General features: G+C 38.8%; 1 protein-coding gene across 4 annotated transcripts in view; it reads right to left on the reverse strand.

The window, feature by feature from the left end:
- ARHGAP10 (Rho GTPase activating protein 10) overlaps positions 1 to 16,066 on the reverse strand; it is a 323,575-nt gene that overhangs the window by 101,772 nt on the left and 205,737 nt on the right. For all 4 annotated transcript variants that reach the window (XM_045055782.1, XM_006930835.4, XM_003984958.5 and 1 more), the window contains 3 exons: positions 14,284 to 14,342; positions 2,964 to 3,069; positions 1,146 to 1,305 (listed from right to left, as the gene is read on the reverse strand). In XM_045055782.1, the coding sequence (XP_044911717.1) occupies positions 1,146 to 1,305; positions 2,964 to 3,069; positions 14,284 to 14,342 (325 nt within the window). The remainder of the gene's footprint in view (positions 1 to 1,145; positions 1,306 to 2,963; positions 3,070 to 14,283; positions 14,343 to 16,066) is intronic.

The raw sequence follows: 16,066 nt of genomic DNA on the forward strand, positions 1-16,066 counted from the left end.
AACCAGTATTCACAACAAGCTAGAACTGCTCTAGCAAACAGCAAATGCAGCAAGGCTCTCGCTGTGCTTTGCTCATAGAGCCTAACACCTCTGTCTCCTTCCCGCTCCTCTGCCCCCTTCAAAATTTATTGAGCTCATTCATTCATCCAAAAAATATTAACTGAACATCCAACATGTACCAGGTATTATTCTAAGTGTAAAAAAAGATCTCTGCCCTCAAGGACCTGGCAGAGAGAAACAGGTAACTATGGCAATAAACAAATTACATAACATGTTAGACACGGATAAGTGCTATAAGATACAGGTCCCCAGACAGCCTGTACCCCACATACTGGGAGCTGCTTTCCATCAGGGGCTGTAACGTTCGTCTTCACATCCTAGCACCTAATACGTGCTCGGCACAGAATACAATCTCAGTTGAAAAGAACCAACAAATTAAAACAAACTTTTAATAAGCAAATGAGTAACCAAGGATTTTAACAGTTTTCAAATTCCCTATCTTAGAAGAAGTGAGGACAATTAGAAGCAAGGTCCTCATCTATAATGAGGATGAAGAAAAATTACATAAAAGTTCTTGAAAGAATCTATCGTATTTTCAAAAACCCCATAGTCCCCTGATTACAGAGAAACAAGTGAGCAGATGTGTCACCAAAGAGATTATTCATTTTAAACCAGAGATTCTTAATCTGGGGTTCCCAGAATCAAGGATGCATATGAATCCCCTGAAGTTGTTAGCACAATTTGGGAGACAGGGGGAGTTTCATGTGTGTTTTTCTAGGGAGAGTCTGACACAGATTGGCAAAAATATTTTCCCTGTGTGACAGAAATAGAATTTGAGAAATCCAAGGATAGGACTGAAGGCAGCAAAAAACCTGAAGATTCCAGTATTATATTGCAGATACTCATTTGCATCTGGGTTAAATGCTTCTTCCTTAAACTACTGAGGCAACAGAAGACCAAGTAAACTTCGGATTTATGGAAAGCCATCAGAAGACACAAGCTCAGTGGGAACTTCTCAGAACCAAGCTCATCATCAGAGGAATATCATCATTTAATGGGGGAGGGAGGATCTCAGAGGACAGTTTCATCTGGTGGTAAAGCCAAAAACAGGAATTTCCTTAAGGAGAAAACAACAGAGAGTTTACCTTTTCATGGTTTTCGATTAAGATTTCCACAACGATGTTCTGAAACTTCAAATCCATGATGGCAGCAACAGTTTCTTCCTGGGGCCTCATCAAAGTTGGTCCAAACACCACTCCCAAATTTGCCACAGTCATTAAGTTCTGCTTGGAGTGATGTGAAACACTAACATAGACGTGGGGGGAAAGATAGGTCTCCAGTTAAAAGAGAGGCAATAATTGAGGAATGTACATTATTCTCCAACTCTGTATTTCCTTAAAAACAAGGAGTCAAGAAGGGGTGCCTGGATGGTTCAGTCGGTTGGGAGTCCAACTTCGGCTCAGGTCATGATCTTGCGGTCAGTGAGTTCAAGCCCCACGTCGGGCTCTGTGCTGACAGCTCAGAGCCTGGAGCCTGCTTCAGATTCTGTCTCCCTCTCTCTCTGCCCTGCCCCCACTTGTACTGTCTCTCTCTCAAAAATAATACAATATAATACAATAAAAAAAAAAAAGGAGTCAAGAGACTCCATTGTCCTCAATGTCTCAATGTCTGAAATAACAGGATCTGACAAGACCCTAGATGATGAGGCCCCTGCCTACCTTCCTACTATTACTCTCTTTGTGACACCCTGCTCTAACCACAATGGCGTTCTTAACAAATCTATGTTTATGCTAGGCTTATGCCCCTCAAACATCTTCATTTACTGTTGCCCTCTACTTACAATATCCTCTCCTTCCCCAGACATGTATACCCTTGGCTTCCAGTAATGACCAGACTGTATGGCACTCTTGCAAGAACTGGCTTCACAAGCACCCAGAACTTGAGCACCCGCATTCACCGCTTTGGCCCAATACATTGTGCACTGAGCAACCTGGACAACTGTTCTCACAAGCCCTGACACTTAATTCAGACCTCAATTCAAAGGTCTCATCCTCCAGATACCTTCCATGACAACCCTCTTTGTAGTCTTACACCCAATATATATTCTCTAATCCTCGCTCTATTTTGTTTTTTTTTAACCACTTATGTGAAATTATTTTGTATTTTTATTTGTAATCTGATGATGATTTTTTTCCTCTTAGAAAGAAGGGACTTCATGAAAGCTGGGAATTTGTCCATCTTTGTTCATCTATGTATCCACTAGCACCTAAAAAAGGCATTGAGTAAGTACATGTTGAATGAACGAATGGCTATACCAGTAGTAGGACACTTGGCAGGTCATAATATTCCCTGGCCTTCAGTTTCTTTTTATGTAAACTAAAAATAACTAATAAAATAAAAAAATAAATTCTAAAACAGCATTTTTCAGCTTCCACTTACCTCTAAAATTCTATAATTATAGTGATCTAAGAATCATTTATATTTGAAGAAAGGGCTAATTTTTCCACTGAGTGATTAGATTTTGCTTGCTTTTTAAAGAAGGAATAAAAAATAGAATGGATCCTATGAAATTACTACCTATTACTGGATTAAACAAACTTCAAGGACATGTTCAAACTTAGAGTTAGGTAGGTGTGAAACCAGGCTAAATTCGCTGACAGACTTATAATCACATTTCCAGAATCTGTGTACAGGGAAGTGTATAATATTCTCTTCTTTTACTTCCAATCAAACCCCAAGTTGCTGGCAGTGATGTTAAGAAAATAATTATACGACTTCACGAAAGCATCATATTTCAATGGTCTTGTCCAAGACATACACAGTGAGTCAAATGTCCAGCCTGCCTTTCCAGGCGTGGCCCCCGGTATTGTGTAGACAGCCCCACTTCCAACTGTTACAAATCCAAGAACCCTTCACAGCACCCAGAGTGAAACAGAAAAAGTTAGAAGGAAAAAGAGGCTTACTTTGTTAAGTGTTTCACCAAAATATCCAGCATTTCTTTATTTTTCTCTGGCAGTTTGTGTACCAAGAAATGGATAGCATTGACGCGAGATTCTGGGCTTCCACTTTCTTTAAAAAAAAAGAAGAGAAAGAAGAAAAAAAAAAAAAAACCAGATTACTCAGAATCAAATACAGTCCTAAAAATCAACCATTACAAAGGTTCATCTGTTCTACATCTTTAAACAGAGAATTTAAATGTATTTTGCCACTTCTCGAGAGAAAGAGAGAGAGAGGAAAGCTATCTTTTGCCTTATTCTCCTTAGTCTCTGAGCCTCTCCTATGAGGTAATTTCCATGCGAACGCAATTAGTGCCTCTCCCTGGGGTGATGTTTGAGAACAGAGGGCTACTCCAGCTTCTCATCCTGGCACGCTACACTTCCAGTCTGCCCGTCACTTGAAGGAGTTCAGTCACTGGCTCACTGCCCCCACAATGGAATGCAAGTAAAACATCAGCACATAGATTCTTCCCACTTACCGGCTGCATTTTCTCTCTCCAAAAGATACACTGAAGCCCTAACCTCCAGCGGCTCAGAACATGCCTGTTTTAAAATGTGCGTGGGGTTTGTTTTAACCAGGTATGGTAAGACACACAAACATAGAAACGACTGACTTGAAGGAAGAAGTTTATACTCACACAACCCTAGAAACAGAAGGCACAGGACACCACCTCGGGCTGCGCCAGGGTCAGGAGAGGGGCAGAGGGAAGAAGGGGAAAGTGTGGTCAAGGGTCTTTATTGTGCTTTCCATGTGAAGGAACAGGTGAGGCAGAGTTAGAATGACTGGTTGGCTTGAATTCTTTCAGCAGGCTCTGAGGTACAGGGGCTGTGCTCAGATGTCTGGTACCTGGCCCTGATTAGGGCAGGAGAATACTGACTTGGAGTGTAAGAGCCCAAAAGACAGAGTTTGGAAGAGAAAAGGGGCTCTGGTTTGGTTGGCATATGGAAAACATGCTCAGTTTCCTATCTCAAGGAATTGGTTAGCCCCAGGAGAGAAGGCTCCCCAGGGTCAGTAAAGCCCCAGATGCCAAAACATCAGAATAAAGAGACATGCTTAACATAATGACCTTATTTGGGAATAAGGTCTTTGCAGATGACATCAGGTCAGATCAGACAGATCATTTCGGAGTAGGGTGGTGGTTTAATCTGTCTGGTGCCCTTGTAAGAAAACAAAGACACAAAGGGAAGATGGCCACATGATGGCCAAAGGGGAGAATATCATGTGACAATGGAGGCAGAGATTGGAGTGATGTGTCCACAAACCAAGAAATGCCAAGGGTTGCTGCGAACCACCATATACTGGAAGAGGCAAGGAAACAGCCTTCCCTGGACCCTTTAGGGGCTGGCCCTGTCAACGTACACCTTGATTTTGGACTTCTATTCTCTAGAATTGTGAATGAATGAATCTTATTTACTTACTTACTTACTGATTGATTGACTGACTGTTGTAAGCCATTCAGCAGCCCTAGAGAACTCACACCATTCACTTTACCCCTTAGACTTTGGAATGGATTATCCACAGCTTTTATCAGCAATGTGCCCAAATTCCCTTTATTGTGTTCTTAACCAAAAATTATCAAACAAATCAATAAAATGCTTATTATAGAGAATTCCACTGGTGTTCTCAGGGATGTCAAAGAAGTGACTGATAAAAATTCAGTGATCAGTTACTGCAGCAGAAAGGACAGTGACAGACTGCTTGGAGGTTCACGGAGAATTGACTGCAGCAGCAGAGGAAGGGTTTCAGGTAAGGGAGAACATTTGAGTTGGGTCTTGAGCGTTGAAGAATTTGAGGAAAAGCAGAACTGAGGCATAAGGGCACATTCCAGATTCTGCAAACAGTATGAGAAAATACACAGCCTATTGACAGAGAGCACTTCAACCTTATAAGAAGTCCAACACCAAACTTTGGTTTATAAAAGCAAATTTGAAGAATCCATCTTCCTGTTGGTTCTAAAGTAGTCACTGTGAGTAAGGCTGGGAAAAGAGACGAACAGAGTTAAATTTGGGGAAGACATACCTGACATTTTTTGGAAGATGGATTAGAATGGGGTAAAAAAAAGCAAATTAGGAGGGAAATGCTATCTGAGCAAGACGTGATGAGGCAGGAAGGGGGACGGGAAGTAGAATTACAAGGAAGGAAGTAGAGCGAAGAAGCACAGCCTGCAAGCAGGATTTAGAACTGCTTCTTCCACCTGACAGAAAGTGGCCATGAGCAAGGTACCTAACCTCTCTGGGCCTCAGTTCCTCCTCTGCAAAATGAAGTTAACAATACTATCTCAAAAAGCCATTATAGGATTCAGTGACGTAACACCTGCAAAGCACAAAACTCCACAGGAACAAACAGGCGCCATCATCTCTATTGTTTGTATTACTCTTACTGAGTGAGAGCTACTATGGAAGAGGCAGAATGACAGCATCTAGCCTCAGACTGGCTGCAGATCAAAGGAAGAAGGCAAAGATGACCACTGTTTCACGCCTGGGTCATGTGATAGTATGGTCAGTCCCACTGACAGACAGGAGCAGAGGAGACGTCGCCAGTTTGAGGGGAAAGATGATGGTTGGGAGTGAAGGAGGAAGGGATGTTCAAGGGCCTGGTATCTAACTGGGAGCTGGGAACGGTAGGAGGTGTTAAGAGATAAAGGTAGCAGTGTTCTTCAGAGGGAGTGGCCTCCAGCACTCGGCCAAGGCTGCCCAACCACTCCAGAAAGCTAAGAGGGCCCTGCTGGGAAAACATCGCCAGAGGGGTGCACAGGAGATGCCAACTGGGGGCTAAGCAAAGCACAGGAGGAAGAAGAAGAGGAAGGACCAGGAGGTTCACTGTCATTAGAAACTGAAGTGAGAAGAAACGTGCAAGGCCTGGGTAGCCAGTGGTATCAATAGTTAACAAGGGACTAGGGAACAGAAAGACCAGGAGGAGAGCCCAGACACCCACCTCTAAGTTTGCCAGTCGGGATCCCCTCTTTAGTAACACAAGAAGGCTAAAACATGGGTGGCTGGAGGGGACAGAGAAAGCAGAATTCCAGACCACTCGTTCAGAAAACCAAGAAATGGAAGGGAAAGGGGAAGAAAGGTAAAGCAGATCAAGAAATAGGAATTTGTTTTTTATCGAGATATAACTGAGACGTAACATTATGTTAGCTTCAGTTATACAACATGATTTGATATTTGTATATAATCCTAGATATCATCACAATATATCTAGTTAATATCCATTACCACACAGTTATAAATCTTTTTATAAGAACTTTCAAGATTTACTCTCTTAGCAACTTTCAAATATGCAGTATAGTATTATTAACTGTAGTCACCATGCTGTACATTCATCCCCATGATTTATTTTATAACTGAAGTTTGTTCCTTTTATAACTGATGTTTGTTTCCTTTCAACTCCTTTAACCCATTTTGCCCACTCCCCAGCCCCCAGCAACCACCAATCTGTTCTCTGTATCTATTAATTTGCTTGTTTTTGTCTTTTCTAAGATTCCTCAAATAAGTGAGATAATATGGTTTTTGTCTTTGCCTGATTTAGGGAATTTGCTTCTTCAAAATGATAATGGTTTTACTCTTTGCTTCTTGTAAAAAACTAAATATTGGCTCTGTTAAAATGTCAGAAAATGTAGATAAAAGAACTTAGTAAAAAAAAATCACTAATAATTTGAAATACATATAGTTGAGAAAGAATTTGCAATCAGACCATGGAGAACTATCAATCAATCAGAAAAGAAAGAGACAGCCCAAAGAAAAATAAGCAAAAGACTGGAGGAGGAATTTCACGAAAGACATTAGCCAATAAACCAATAAAAATATGAAAAAGTGCTAAACCTCATTATTTATCAGGGAAATAAAAATAAAACCACAATGAGCTACTACTTCTCACCACCAGAATGGCTCTAAATGAATAAAATACTAAGCTCTGGCAAGGATATGAAGTAACTGGACCTGTCATACTCTAACTACATGGGAACAATGAAATGGCACAATCACTTTGGAGAACTCTTTGGCTATGCCCCCTGAAGTTGAACACACACATTCCAACCCACAGCCCAAAAATTCTACGCAAAACCAGGAGAAATGCACATAAATTTTCACTGAAAGACACACATTAGAATGCTCATAGCAGTAACACTCTTGTTAACCCCCAAAGTGAAACCACTCAAGTCTCCATCAACTGTAGAACAGATAAATGCATTGTGGTTCTGTTCAGACAGTGGAAACCGGTACCACAAGGAGAGTGAACGAACTGTTGATTCACCCCATATGGATAAAATGTCACAAGATGAGCAAGAGAAGCTGAATGCAAAAGAAGAGATTCCCATTTACACACAGTCAAATGCAGCAATCCTAACCTATGGAACTATGGTATCAAAAGTTAGGGGCTGGGGTGCCTGGGTGGCTCAGTCGGTTAAGCATCTGACTTCGGCTCAGGTCATGATCTCACAGTCCGTGAGCCCGAGCCCTGCATTGGGCTCTGTGCTGACAGCTCGGAGCCTGGAGTCTGCTTCAGATTCTGTGTCTCCCTCTCTCTGACCCTCCCCCGTTCATGCTCTTTCTCTGTCTCAAAAATAAAAAAAACATTAAAAAAATTTTTCTAGTAAAAAAAAAAAGTCAGGGAAGTGCTTACATGCCATAGTGACTGTGTGAGTATTAGGAAGAGCTTCTGGAACTATGAAATGTCTTACTTCTTAATCCAGGGCTGATAACATGGCTACCATTAATTTGTAAAAAAAAAAAAAAAAAAAAAAAAATCATTAAGCTATATATTTATTATTCATGTATATTTCTATTATGTTTCAACAAAAAGTTCACTTATATTAAGCTACTCATAATAAATGTCATCCTTCCCAACTTAGGCTGACAAATTTTAGGTTTATACCTTTCATAATTTTGTTTTTGTAACAAAATGTGCAAACAGCCTATTTCATTTAAAATACCATGGACATCTCTCCATGTCATTAAAAGGAACACAACACCATCAAATTCTATGAACACAGGAGTTGCTTCCAGTGATTGTAAAGGTAAGCCTGTGCCAGTTTATACTTCCAACAGCAATATTTTAGAGTGAGGAATGAGATTTCACAGCACAGGACACAGTTATTGCTAAAGACAAAGGAAGCAAAAGGCTAAGAAATGAAAAGGCACCTGAAAGTAGAAAATAATCAAATCATATTACATAATAAAAACTCTTAGATACAGACTAAGTTTCACTGAAAACAAAAGTATAACTATCTAAAGACTTGGGTAAGGAGCATCACTCAGTCTTGAAAAAGGATGAGCTCATGTTCTGTGCAACAACATGGATGGACCTAGAGGGGTGAACAAATCAGAGTAAAACAAATACCCTATGATTTAATTTAAGTGTATAATCTAAAAAACAAAAACAAATGAACAAACAAAAGATACAGAAACAGACTCATAAACAAAGAGAACAAACAGGTGGTTTCCAGAGGGTGAGGGGGTGAGGTGGGAGATGCGCAAAACGGGTGAAGGGAAGTGGGAAGTACAGGCTTCCGGTTATGGAATGAATAGGTCACAGGGATGAAAGGCACAGCATAGGAGAAACAGTCAGTGGTATTGTAATAACATTGCATGATGACAGATGGTAGCTCCATTTGTGATGAATATAGCATAATGAAGAGACTTGCTGAATTACTATGTTATATAATTGAAACTCACATCACATTGTGTGCTAACTATACTTCAAAAAAAAAACCCCACAAATTAGGTGATTAATTACAATCAAGTTTCTTATCTAGACTTAAAACCAAGGTAATGCCTTATCAAATCAAAACTGGAGAAAGATGAAATGAATTTTTAAAAAATAACATTTTCCTGGGGCACCTGGGTAGCTCAGTTGGTTAAGCATCAGATTCTTGATTGCCAGTCAGGTCATGATCTCATGGTTCATGGGTTCAAGCCCCACACTGGGTTCTGTGCTGAAAGCACAGAGCCTACTTGGGATTCTCTCTCTCCCTCTTTCTCTGCCTCTCTCTCAAAATAAATAAGCTATGAATGAATGAATGAACGAATGTAGGGGGAAAAATTAAAGTTGGGACTCTGAAAATGGTAAAAATATTCCAAAGGAATAAAAGGATAACCGCCAACAGTAAAAATTTTATACATTCAAAACTGAAAATTTTCTAAAACTTTGCACTAAAAAAGCTACTTCTAACTCATATTGTCTATCGCGTCATTAATAATCTTTTTTTCCCAAAGAAAATCTAATTTTAATATTTGGGGATTTACTACTTATTCAGAAACACAAGCTACAGAAATCATTTCCCACCCTCTCAGGAAAAGGTTCTTCATTTCTAAAAATAGTAGAATTGGTTTTGAAATTAGAGTTACAGGCTTCCACTTCCTTCTTTGAGTGCCCCTCCCACATCCATCTAATTTGAAATCACACACACTTTTTTCCAAGTATGCTTTTTTTCCTCTTTCAAAAAGAAGAATATTTGGAAGTAAGGCTTTTAAAGTAAAATTACTTTTTTCTGAAAACATTGCTTCATTTTGACATTAATCAGAAATCTCTACTAAATAGGCATTTCATTTCCAAGTGGCTACAACCTAATAATAACTAAGGTACTCAAGAAAAGCTTTCTAAATGATAAATTATATAATTAGATAAATTATCTTCAGTTGTTTATGCTCTATGCATTTCATTATGTTTTAACTTATATAAACTATATAATGAAAAGCATACCATTTTAAAAATCTAGAATACTGAATTAATCATAATACCAAATTCCTAACATATGCCAGGAAATTAGTTTACTGTAATAGCAAAAGCATTTTTTACAATTGTGGAGCTAGAAATCAGCATCCACAACACTTAAGGTCTATGTGCTTAGGATGCTGTGCCAACAAAAGAGACTGAAAAAGACAGGATCACAGCTTACTGGAGCTTATCAAAGCTACCCAGGCAGATAAATGTTAAATTATTTCAATATTTAAATGTCATAAGTCAACAGTACTGTAATTTTAGGAAAACATTAGCAGTAAATATGCAAACACTTCCCCAGGTGCCTCACTCAACAGACATCAAGTATTCCAGTTCTTCTGTGGGAGACCCTATCCACTGAGAAATGAATATATCAGGCTAAAATAGCTGAATATCATTAGGCATTCAGTTCCTTTAATGTCCAGGTTTCAAGTCTTTCCCAACCAAGACCACATGATTTTCCTGCTTCCTATGCAAGTTTATCAACAAGAATAGAACATTCCAGTTAGGCAAATACCAGTGTCCTGGATCCCGTAATAGTTATATTTTTCATCATAAATGACTTAAGAACTTTGTGATTATGATTTTGCTTCCCAAGTAATCTGACTACAGAAAGAAAACATATAGAACATAGCAAGACAAGTGTTCTTGTTCGGGGGTAAATATTTTTGTGTGATGCCATATTAGGCATCCAAGCTACAGCTGTCATTCTCAAACTAAGCTTAACATGAGTCCAATCCAGAATGGGTCCAATTTTTATCAATATGATATAGCAAGGACTCTGAGCCTGGAAGGCTAACACATAGACCATGGACAGCAACCTTCTCAGAGGTAAGAAATGCCATAGAGTTAACACCTTCCAGTAGACACCCCAGCCTTCCCCAGGTGGGCACATCTTTTGCATTCCTGCACAGACCAAGTAAACTGTGTTTTCATCTTACGAATTTCTATACTAAAAGCTTATTACATTTTCTCACAAGATAGATGTTGTGAAGTAATACGAAGTATATATACTAGTGTCTGTTTCTGATTCTTGACATAGAGCTTCTGAAAGCCTTGTAAATATGAGTGCTCAGAGAATCTTCTAATATTTAGTCTTTGACGCTAGTTCCTGCCACAAAATTCCTACAACCCCCGTAATTTCTTAAGTGATAGGAATATTTGACACTGAGCTCCTATGTCCCTTGGAATTTCCTGAGTGCTATGATCATCTTTTGTTCTAATGAGGTGACTTCTGGTGGGCTCCTAGATGGGGGCTGGTAATCAGAAAGACCAAGCTATAACATGAAGCTCAGAATGTTCAGCCCCACCTCCCATTCTCCAGAGAGGGACAAGAGGCTGGAAGTGGAGTTCACAATCCATCATACCTACATGATGATGCCTCCATAAAAACAGTAGAGTCTGGAGAGCCAGAATGGGTGAACACATGTACATGCCCAGAGGGTGGAGCACCCCAACTTCTCAGGGACAGAAGTTTCTGCACTCAGGACACTTCTGGATCTCATCCTATGTATCTCTTCACCTGGCTTTTCATCATATCCTCTAGCATATCTTTCATTATATAATAAGCTGGAAAATATAAGTTTGTGTTTCCCTGAGTTCTGTGAGCCATTCTAAGAAATTATCATACCAAAGGTGGAGGTTGTGAAACTCTGATTTCTAGTCAGTCAGAAGTCCCGTGGATAACCCGGGAGTTGTGACTGGTGTCTGAAGTGGGGCAGTCTTGTGGGATTGAGCCCTGACCCTGGGGGATCTGACACTACCTCCAAGTAGACAGAATCTGAACTGAATTGTAGGATGCTCAGCTGATATCACAGAACTGGTTGGCATGGGGAAAATATCCCACACAGTTGGTGACCAGAAGTGTCAGAAGTGAAGTATTGCGTGCACAAGCAAAAGCGAAACAAAGGAGTGGTTTCCCTAGACCAATAAACTCTAGTTCCTTTCAGCAATTTCAGTTAATTCTCTCAGCTGAGAAGGTTTAGTTAGCTCTCAATTTTCTCTAAAAAAGAAAAAAAGAAAAAAGAACAAGAAAAATTAATTTCCTAAGGCATCCAACACTGAACAGTATTTTTTTAAGAATGAAGAACAAAAACTGTTTGTCTTTTGTGCTGACAAAAATCAAATGAAATTCCTATTCGTATCATGCACTCCAGAAATTAACCCATGGGTTCTGAACAGAAGTCTACAGAAAAAAAAAAAAAAAAAAAAAAAAAAAAAAAAAAAAAAAAAAAAAAAAAAAAAAAAAACCGAGAGGGAGAAAATAAAGGGACCGAGGAGAAACCTTCAGAATTCTCAGCAGGGAGGGCAAAAGAGACCATCTCAATAGCACAGAACAGATGGAAACCACCGCACATGACTGGAAGGAATCAAAAATTAGTTTCTGTGCTGGTGTGAGAGGCGGTAACAAAGACTGGCAATGCTTGGTAATTTTAGCAGTCAGCTCTGCTAACAGACACTTTCGCACATCAAGGTAATCTCTGCCGTTGTCAATAGAAAATGATAACTTGACTGCAATCCCCATTTCCCAACAATATTCAGAAGAGGAGACTAATTTTGGCCACCTGACTTCTGTAACGGTTTCATGCAATACTTGAAAGTAGATGTGAGGAAGATTAGAGAATTTGCGCGCACACTCCTTCCTAAATGAGGCACTGTGAGTAGAGAGGGGCACTCACAGAGATTCAAATAACAAAGTCTACACTGGGAATGTTGGATACACCCATTGAACACATGTACTTTTTCTCATTAAATAAGGTAACTACAGGTCCCGTTCCACCTGCAATTCCACTTTGGTGAAAATACATGTCAATAATTACAGCAGCTACAGTATTTCTTTGAAACAGGCCTGTTACTCAAATCATTGTCAAGACTCTCTTACAGCATCCCCAGAAAGTCAGGAGGCAAAACACAAGGTACAGGTCTAGTAGGGGACGATACAGTTTATATTTATGCAATCTCTTCTACCACATTGTTCAAGCACAGTCTCGACAAACTCCTTAAACTCATTTCCTACCACCATAGACTTCATTACCACTCCTAAGTCCTCGCCTCTTAGGAAGACTTCATCTGGCAAACAACATTGACATTAGAATTTCAAACACACTGGCTTCAATTATAAGGCGTGATAATCATAATGACACTAACTTGTGGTAATTTAAAACCTTTTTCCATAATCACTTTATCTTTCTCCAATTCTCAAAGGAGTCTAGATTAAAACTGGCACTCTTCTGCTTTTTCCAGTCTCTAAGGCGAACAACATGAAACAATTGTCCTCCAACTAGAGTTTAATTTCTCTTTCCCCAGTTTGCCAAAAATGCCACAGGGAAGAAATCAAAACAACTAAGTCTTTGCTTGAGTTTTTGCCAAGAAAATTTTCCCCCACTTCCTTGATCATACAAATTCTCTTAAAAAAAAAAAAATCCTCTTCCACGTGAAAACAAAAGTGAGTAGAACCACATTTTTGCCTTTTCCAAAGGCCTATTTTATATGTACAGTCTAGCTGGGCCTACACATTGCTTCCTTCTGTAACACACTAGGAACCTTTACACTGGCTGGACCAAAGACCTCACAAGAAGATAACATTTAAAGCAATGTTCGGGCAGCAGTAACATAGGACCCAAAGGGATTACTCTGAATTTTTCAACAGATTAAACTATGGAATACATCCAAGGGGGGTGGGGGGGTGGGGAGGAAATGAAAATACGATTATAGCTACTGTCGGTGCACCTGTGAAAACCAATACTGGAGGTTTTAGCCAGTGGAGCTTGGGTTTTGAATTTTAAATAAAGATCCCTATAATCTGGCAAGTTACTTAACGTGTCTCAACCTTCATCTCCTTAACTATTAAATACCTAGCACCAATGTATTTCAGAAGACTTTGATGATTAAACACCACGTGTCAAACACAAAAACTTAAGTGCATGAATAGAGAGAAAACAAGACAGCTTCAAATGATTATGACTCACAAAAAATTTAATCACAAATTAAAATTCTACCGACTATAGGCCTTTTTTATTTAACATTTTATCACATATAATTCACTCTCTATCAGATACTGTGTGGGCTTCTGGCATTATCTCATAATACTCCTTCTGCCTGTAATTTCCATCTAAATATCTTTCTATATGAAGCCATTTCCAACCTGCTAATCTCTCCAAATCTGCTAATCTTCCCCAACCTTCTGCAAGTTAAATACTTGTGTGTTCCCATAACGCTTTGTTCATGCCACTACTATATGTTTTATGGGACAGTGGGAGGTGCGTGTGCCCAAATACTTGCTAGAGAATTGACTCCTGAGGGCAGAAATCCTTTCACGGTTCCATGTACCCAGTATCTACCAGTGACTAGCACACAGTAGGCAATAAATAAATGTGAATGAATGAATGGATATATTATTTGTCCCTCTTTTTCACCCTCTAAAAGAACAAACCAAACATCTTCTGAAGTGATTTCTATTTTTAACACAGATTACAAGAACACGAAGTTAGATTTTTCACATGGAAATTTTAGTTTAAACACACTGTCAACCATCCAACTGTCTCTGCACCTCTACATCATACTTACTGGCTGGAACAATGAAATCTCCGTGTAACTCATAGGTCATAAGAGGCTCTGGAAGACTCCTGTATGAAAAGGACAGCTCAGAATTACCAAACAGGTCACTATACTCTTTGTGCTCATTTTTTATAAAAGGTTATAAGTGTGATATGCATTTATCATTTACTGTGTAAAACTTCCCTAGGAAACATTTTTACATATCAAAAAGATACATAAATCCAATGGATTACCTTATAAAGCACTATTTGCATCAGGTACTACCAAAGCTTAAGCAGCCACAAATCCCTATCAGATCTAAGCACATAATATTTCATATTTAATCTTGGAAAGTACCTTTATAAATATCTGATTTTTTACATAAAACTTCCTTCCACATATTAGCTTATTTAGAGACAAACATTCAATGCAACCAAATGTAAGCATAAAATTCTGAAAATCATCTCTAGAATATCAACTGAAGACGTTACAAAATATGTTAAAAAGTTTAAACAAATATCATAACCTCTTCTCTTACATATCTCTACTATAGAAACATGATATCCACTTTTGGCTTATGCATATGAAACAATAAAAGATATGATGTAAAATACATGACAACTTGAATATTACACATATAACTTTAATTTTCTACCAAGCAGATTACACAAATGGTAGTATATTTTATCCTGTGGTCAACAGAATGCTACAGTTCACTCAACTTTTATACATTATCTTAAATTTTAGAAGACCAGATTTCTGCACTCTATAAAAACACTTCAAGAACACTAAGACAAGTATCAATCTGCACAGTCTTTCTGGAGGGCAATCTGGCAAGATATTAAAAATCCTTAAAAGGTTTAAATTGTGTAACCCGGAAATTCCTCTTCAAATGCTCAAGAAAAAAAAAAGTCAAAGACACACGCACACACACACACACACACAAATTTAAGACATTGACAAAAGATAAGAAAAATGTAGGGATAAAGGAGTTCCTTTCATACTTATAAAAAGGACAATTAACAAGACAACAATCCTAAATGTTAACAAATCTAATAACAGGAGCTTCCAAATACATGAAGCAAAAACTGAACTACTAGGAGAAACAGACAAATCCACAACTATGGCAAGAGATTTAAATACCTCTCTGTTTTAATAAGTGATAAGACAAGTAGACCAAAAAAAATCAGTTAGCTTTATTCACATCTTCTGTATCCTATCAACCAATTTTATCCAATTGATATGTCCTTCACCTAAGTGCTAGTCCATCCAAAAGCAGCAGTAAACACATTCTTTCCCAGCACACATGGAACATTTATCAAGATAAACCATATTTTAGGCCATTAAACAAATCTTTCTTAGTAAATTTAAAAGGTTCAATTTACGCCAGCTATTTCTCTGATTACAATAAAAAATGAATTGGGGCGCCTGAGTGGCGCAGTCGGTTAAGCGTCCGACTTCAGCCAGGTCACGATCTCGCGGTCCGTGAGTTCGAGCCCCACGTCAGGCTCTGGGCTGATGGCTCAGAGCCTGGAGCCTGTTTCCGATTCTGTGTCTCCCTCTCTCTCTGCCCCTCCCCCGTTCATGCTCTGTCTCTCTCTGTCCCAAAAATAAAAAAAAATAAAAAAAATAAAAAAAACGTTGAAAAAAAATGAATTAAAAACAAGTAACAGAAAGGTATCTGGAAAACCCAAAAGATAGGGAAACTAGAAAGTATTTTGAGCAAAATGAATATATAACATATCAGAATTTAAGGGACGTTATTAGTAAAGCAGTATTTAGGGGTAAATTTATATCATTCAACACCTATATC

The sequence above is a fragment of the Felis catus genome, chromosome B1 (genome assembly GCF_018350175.1).
Source record: "Felis catus isolate Fca126 chromosome B1, F.catus_Fca126_mat1.0, whole genome shotgun sequence".
Taxonomy (NCBI): domain Eukaryota; kingdom Metazoa; phylum Chordata; class Mammalia; order Carnivora; family Felidae; genus Felis; species Felis catus.